General features: G+C 66.9%; 1 protein-coding gene across 1 annotated transcript in view; it reads left to right on the forward strand.

The window, feature by feature from the left end:
• Nucleotides 1-1,372: 1,372 nt before the first annotated feature.
• Nucleotides 1,373-6,266, forward strand: part of MMP15 (matrix metallopeptidase 15) — a 7,777-nt gene continuing 2,883 nt past the window's right edge. Inside the window, exons 1-10 of the mRNA XM_085315194.1 lie at nucleotides 1,373-1,553; nucleotides 1,718-1,904; nucleotides 2,306-2,428; nucleotides 2,756-3,063; nucleotides 3,345-3,506; nucleotides 3,699-3,922; nucleotides 4,169-4,307; nucleotides 4,743-4,893; nucleotides 5,625-5,740; nucleotides 5,828-6,260. Coding sequence (XP_085171320.1) covers nucleotides 1,373-1,553; nucleotides 1,718-1,904; nucleotides 2,306-2,428; nucleotides 2,756-3,063; nucleotides 3,345-3,506; nucleotides 3,699-3,922; nucleotides 4,169-4,307; nucleotides 4,743-4,893; nucleotides 5,625-5,740; nucleotides 5,828-6,260 — 2,024 coding nt within the window. The remainder of the gene's footprint in view (nucleotides 1,554-1,717; nucleotides 1,905-2,305; nucleotides 2,429-2,755; nucleotides 3,064-3,344; nucleotides 3,507-3,698; nucleotides 3,923-4,168; nucleotides 4,308-4,742; nucleotides 4,894-5,624; nucleotides 5,741-5,827; nucleotides 6,261-6,266) is intronic.

Below are 6,266 nucleotides of genomic sequence, written 5' to 3' on the forward strand. Positions count from 1 at the left end.
CCGTGCCTCAGTTTCCCCGCGCTGGCGCTGGGGAGAAGCTTCGCTTACTGAGCGCGGGGCGGCTACAGCCTCGCTCGAGGCGCCCGCGAGGGAGCTGCGGGGGGATCGACCCGCCGGGGTTGAAAGTAAACAAGCGGCGCGGTCGGACAAGCGCCGAGGGCCGGATCCTGCTGGCGGTGTTGCCGTCCGACCTTGTTCGAGGCTCTTTTCCGTGGTGTGGGGCGGGGAGGGAGCACGCGCGTCTCGCCGGGACCTGCTGCCGGAGGCGCTGAGCTGCCCGGCGCGCGGCTCAAGGGCAGGGAAAGCGTGCCGGTACCTGGCGGRGCAAASTCTGCCCGCGTCCTCCGTCCTTCGGCCCCCTGGGTTGGGGGCTGCCGGGCTCCGTGCCGCGGCTCCCASGGGTGTGAAGATGGCACCTGGCGGAGGCCCTGGGGCTCCCGGGGTGGGGGGGAGGCGCTGAGACCTGGCRGAGCTCAGCRGTGCTYGGCGCTGGGGGAGGCGAAGGGGCCCGGAGCCCGCCGGCTTCTCGCGGCAGGTCCCGGCGGCCGTCTTGCCTCTCGCTGTAAAGCCAGCGTGGGCGAAAGAGCCCTCGCTCGGCTCGGCTCGGCTCGGCGGGAGGTGGGGACGCCCCGCGGATCCTGCGTGCCGGCTGTTCCTGCCCCGCTCCGGGCGAAGGCTGGGCCATCTCCAGCCGTTCCCCGGCTGGTGTCTCCGGCTGAGAGCTGCGACGTGTTTTGGGAGCTCTTCCTGCGCTGCAGGCTGGAAGAGGTGATGCAGGGCCTGATCCTGGCTGGTGCTGAGCCCCCAGCCAGTGCCTGTAGTGGAGGTCACTGCCTCCCCGATGAGTGCCAGGACTGCTCCTGCCACATGCCCCCAACGCCRTGCCTCAGTTTCCCCCTCTAACCTTGGTCAGCAGGGTGAAGTGCTGCTGTTTTAGAAGCACCCGAGCGTCTGCCGTGGCCTTCCCCAGTCCCCATTCCCTCCGCACCCCTCAGCTGCACAGCGCGTTCCCCTTAGCGCCTGTCCTGCGTCGCGGGGGCGCCCCGAGGTGCCAGCTCCCCAGGCAACCTTTGGAGCTGGGCACCCATGGGGGGGGGAAAAAAAACTGTCCTCCAGAAGGTGCTGAGCACCACAGCTGCCTGGAGGCCAGGCAGGCCCTGTGCCTCTGCAGCCAGTTCCCTTCGCCCGTGGGTCAGAGCTCCCCAGAGACGATCGCCCCCTTCGCACTGGGGTATTGAGCGGGCAGCGGTGGGCCGAGGGGCTCTCCAGGCCCCCCTCTCTGGTTTGCCCTGGCGGGGCTGAGGCTCTGTTCCTGGCCTCCAAAGCGGTGGCCGCGTGCTAAGACTTGCCCGGCACTGCCCGCCTTCCCGGCATGCCGCCTGGATGCGGCGTTTCCCCGCCGGCGGCTGGCTGGCTGGYACGCCGAGCGCCCGGCGAGCGCAGRCACCTGATCTCCTCGGGGGAGGAGGGAGAAAGGCTGCTCTGGCTGGGCGGCCGGGTGCGGAGAGCCAAGTCAGAGGTGCCAGCAGGTGGTGAAAGCAGACTGGAGGGCGGTGATGGGCTCAGGGTGGACAGATCCAGCCGTTGCTGGATGGACTCAAGGATGGACTCTCTCGGAGCTTTCTCTCCCAGGAGAGCCTGGGTTGGCAGTGAGGACAGCAGCTCGAAGGGGAAGGTTCGCTTGTCCCTGCCCGTCAGCCTGTTCCTGGGGTGTAAGGAGCAGCGCGCCGTCTCACGCTCGCCTCTTGCCCGCAGGCCTGGCTCCGGCTCTATGGCTACCTGCCGCAGTCGAGCCGGCAGATGTCCACCATGCGCTCCGCTCAGATCTTCTCTTCCGCCCTCTCTGAGATGCAGAAGTTCTACGGGATCACGGTCACTGGCGTCCTGGATGAGGAGACCAAAATGTGAGTGGTGCCATGCGCTGCCCTCCTGCTCACGCGGAAGGGAGCTCGACTCTCTCCTGCTCACCTCTTCCACAGGCCGGATACCCTTAAGGGGGGATCGGCCCGGGGCCGACCGCAYGAGTCCCCTTTCCCAGGGTGGTGGAGAAGACTGGTCTGTTCTCGATGCTCTGCATCGCTCCTGTCAWCTCCTGTGCGCAGTGAGCCCCGAAAGAGTACGGACGCTCTGCCTTCCGGCCCCAAGGCTCTGCCTGCGCCGAGCACCCGCTGCGTGGGTGCAGCCTCCTGGGGGAGCTGCGTCCCTCCTCTCCGGAGGAGACCTGGGAGCTGTCGCTGCTGTAATTCCTCAGGGTCCTTTGCCCCGGCATGGTGCACTGAGCCCTCACTTGATGCCTTCTYGGCAGGTGGATGAAGCGTCCTCGTTGTGGGGTCCCAGACCAGTTTGGGGTCCAGATGAAGTCCAATATGCGGCGGAAGCGGTACGCGCTCACGGGGCGACGCTGGAGCCAGAACCATCTCACGTTCAGGTACCCAAGACTCCCAGAGCTTCCTCCGGTCCCTACCCGTGCAGCTGGGCTGCGTGCCCTCCCCAGGTGGAGGAGTGGGAGAAGGGTGGAGGGCTGGGAGAGGCCAGCGGGATCCRTGGTGGCATGGAAATGTCATCAGAGAGCAGGTGATCTTTTTGTGTTGGCATCGCGTCCCCTGTGGCAGCAAGTCTCCTGACTTGGAATCTGCTTGTGACCACGGGGGGCCACCAGCTACAAACCTCTCCGGGCCAAAGCTGCGGTGGGGTCAAGGGGAGCGAGCCTTGGCCTGGCCGCCCTGAGCGAGCTTCCCTGCTCTTGTGCCCGCAGCATCCAGAACTACACGGAGAAGCTGGGCCGGTACCACTCGTACGAGGCCATCCGCCAAGCCTTCAGGGTGTGGGAGCAGGCCACGCCGCTGGTCTTCCAGGAGGTGCCTTATGAAGATATCCGGCAGAAGCGGAAGAAAGAGGCTGACATCATGGTGCTTTTTGCCTCCGGCTTCCACGGAGACAGCTCCCCCTTCGACGGCGTGGGGGGGTTCCTGGCTCACGCCTACTTCCCCGGCCCGGGGATGGGAGGGGACACGCACTTCGACTCGGACGAGCCCTGGACGCTGGAGAACACGGACGTGTCTGGTGAGCCAAGACGGAAAGCTTGGGTGGGAAAGCGATCCGAGGAGCCTGTCCACCTTCGGTTTAATCGCCGGTGGGGCTGCTGGCACCCAGGCAATGTGTTGCCCGGCAGGGTTTGAAGGGAGGGTGGGCTGGCATGGACAGGGAGCGGGAAGAGAGCGGCTCCGCCGGATGGGTGGCACGGTCTCTGCTCCGGCTTGCTCGCCGAGTGGGCGCCAAGTGTGGGGCAGCGGGGGCAGGGAGCAATCTYGTGCAGGCCATGCTGACGGCACCTTTCCTTGCAGGAAACAACCTTTTCTTGGTGGCTGTGCATGAGCTGGGGCACTCGTTGGGCCTGGAGCACTCTAGCAACCCCAGCGCTATCATGGCCCCCTTCTACCAGTGGATGGACACGGAGAACTTCCAGCTGCCTGAGGATGATCTCAAGGGCATCCAGCAGCTGTACGGTGAGGGAGCTCGCTGTGTYGGGGCCTGGCATCCCCCGGGATGTGGCCTGGGCTGAGGCCCGTGGGTGCTGGACCAACTTGGAGGCTGGATGCTGTCTCAGAGCCGTGCCTGGCGCGTAGGGGGAAGTGAGGCAGTGGCTGGATGGTCTGCGATCCCCCCCCCCGAACCATTTTCTCTCCCACCCTATCTAGGTACTGCAGACGGGCACCCTCAGCCCACCAAGCCCTTACCCACCGTGACACCCCGGAGACCTGGCAGACCAGACCAGAGACCCCCCAAGCCACCCCCACCTGGGAAACCTGAGAGGCCTCCCAAACCTGGCAACCCAGACCGGCCTGACCAGTATGGCCCCGACATCTGCGATGGGAACTTTGACACGGTGGCCGTGCTGCGAGGGGAGATGTTTGTGTTTAAGGTACCTACTGAGACCCCGTCCTCTCTTTTTGCTGTGCCTGGGTCTGTTGCTCTCCCCACTGCGATATCTGCTGCCTGGCAGGGGGGGCTGCACCAGGCTCTGTCACCCCACATTGGCCGGGGATGTGACAGTCCGTGGGCAGAAGGGCCCGGTGTGATGGCTGCCATGCTTAGAGCTACGCTGGCAGCCCCTGCCGTGGGACCCTGTCCCTCCGCGAGCCCCCGCTGACGTGCTGTCTGCCCCCAGGGTCGATGGTTCTGGAGGGTTCGGCACAACCGGGTGCTGGACAACTACCCCATGCCCATTGGGCACTTCTGGCGGGGCCTGCCCGGGGACATCGATGCCGCCTACGAGAGGCACGACGGGAGATTTGTCTTCTTTAAAGGTGAGTGGTGAGGCTGGAGATGGAGGCGAGGGCCAAGCCGGAGGACGAGAAGCCCCGCGCCCACCTGGCCCTGCGTCGTGGTCCGGTGCCCCCCAAGTTGCCGAGTGCTGGACGTCTTGGTGCTGCCCTGCCCTGCTTCCCCAGGCTGCCTGGCCCCAAGGCTCCTGGCAGAGGGACGGGGTGGCCGCAGAGGGGTGCTATCAGGACAGGGGCCAACAGGGAGCTCCTGGTGCCAGTCTGGGACCTGTGCGGAGCAGCGGGCTCTGGGCGCAGCGCGGCAGGAGCAGAAAGGAGACGCGGGGCAGAGCGGGGGACTGGGACAGGCAGTGTTGCGCCCCCAGCCCCATCCAGCCCCATCCCCATCCAGATGTGAGCACACCACAGCCGTTAGACACCACAGCATCTTCCACCTTCTCTGTTTCCTTCCCTGCCCAGGGGACCGGTACTGGCTTTTCCGAGAAGCCAACCTGGAGCCCGGRTACCCCCAGCCCCTGACCAGCTACGGGCAGGGCATCCCTTACAGCAACATCGACACGGCTATCTGGTGGGAGCCCACGGGGCACACCTTCTTCTTCCGCGGAGACAGGTGGGTGCTCCCGGCTCCTCCACTGCGCTCTGCCTCTGCCCTTCCCGGTGCCTCGGTTTCCCTATCTAGAAGGGAGAGGATGTGTGCTTGGAGATGGGAGAGGGAGCACTGCAGGGGGAGGGATGGACGGATAGACGGATGGAGCGGGTTGGCGGCAGATGGCTGCGTGGAGGGGTAGATCGGAGAATTCCTGCAAAAAAGAAAAAGCGGGGGGGGGGAGAAGTTTGGATGTGCGGATGAAGAGGTGGGTCAGCAGGTGGGATAGATGGGTAGGAAGGCTGGAGCACCCGGGCCACCGGCCTGGATAGCTTCCCTCTCCCATGGGCGCAGCGGGAAGGACCACCTCGCCCTGCCGAAGCTCCTGCTCGGGCGAAGGACGCGGGCCGGCGTGGGAAACAGGATGTGGGGGATGCGCTGTGCGTGCCTGGGGCGAGCCGCCGTCCCCAGGGTGCTGCGGGATCGGGGGGGGGGAACGCGGACTGGGGGGACCCGGCGGGGGAGGACCGGGCTGGTCCCTCGCCAGGAGGGCCCTGAGGAAGGATCCCCGGGGCCGCAGGTTTGAGCCCCGGCTTCGGATCACGGCAGCCGGGGGGGAGCTGCCGGCACGGGATCACCCGGAGCAGAGTGGGCATCGCGGGCGCCTCTGGGCCCTCGCGGCGGGGGGCAGCRCCGCCGTGCCCCTCACCCGCTCACAGGGCCTCTTCTATGTGTTTCCCCMCCACCACCCCCAGATACTGGCGCTTTAACGAGGACACGCGCTCGGCGGACCCGGGGTACCCGAAGCCCATCTCCGTGTGGGTGGGCATCCCTCCGTCGCCCAAGGGCGCCTTCCTCAGCTCAGACGCTGGTAAGCAGAGGACGGAGGGGGGCCTGGGCCGCCCGGGGCGGGAAGGGGACCCGGCTGCTCGCCTCTCACCTCCCTCTCTTCCCCCAGCCTCGACCTACTTCTACAGAGGCACAAAGTACTGGAAATTTGACAACGAGCGGCTCAAGACGGAGCCCGGCTACCCCAAATCCATCCTGCGGGACTTCATGGGCTGCCACACGGAGCTCGTCCCCGACCCCAACCCCAGGTGGCCCGACGTGGACCGGCCGCCCTTCAACCCCGACGGAGGTGGCGGGGAGCGGCCCGGCGGCGGGGCCGAAGCCGCCGAGGACGAGGACGAGGCCGAGGAGGAGGCCGAGGAGGAGGATTACGGGGCGGGCGGCCCCGAGGCGGGCGGCGGCGGCGGCGACGTGGACGTGGTGGTGCAGCTCGACGAGTACGCGCGCACCATGAGCGTCGTCATGGTGCTGGTGCTGCTGGCGCTGCTGCTCTGCATCCTCGGCCTCATCTACGTCATCGTGCAGATGCAGCGGAAGGGCGCGCCCCG

This window comes from Rhea americana, unplaced genomic scaffold, assembly GCF_003343005.1.
Source record: "Rhea americana isolate MKP2758 unplaced genomic scaffold, rheAme1 scaffold_421, whole genome shotgun sequence".
Lineage (NCBI taxonomy): Eukaryota > Metazoa > Chordata > Aves > Rheiformes > Rheidae > Rhea > Rhea americana.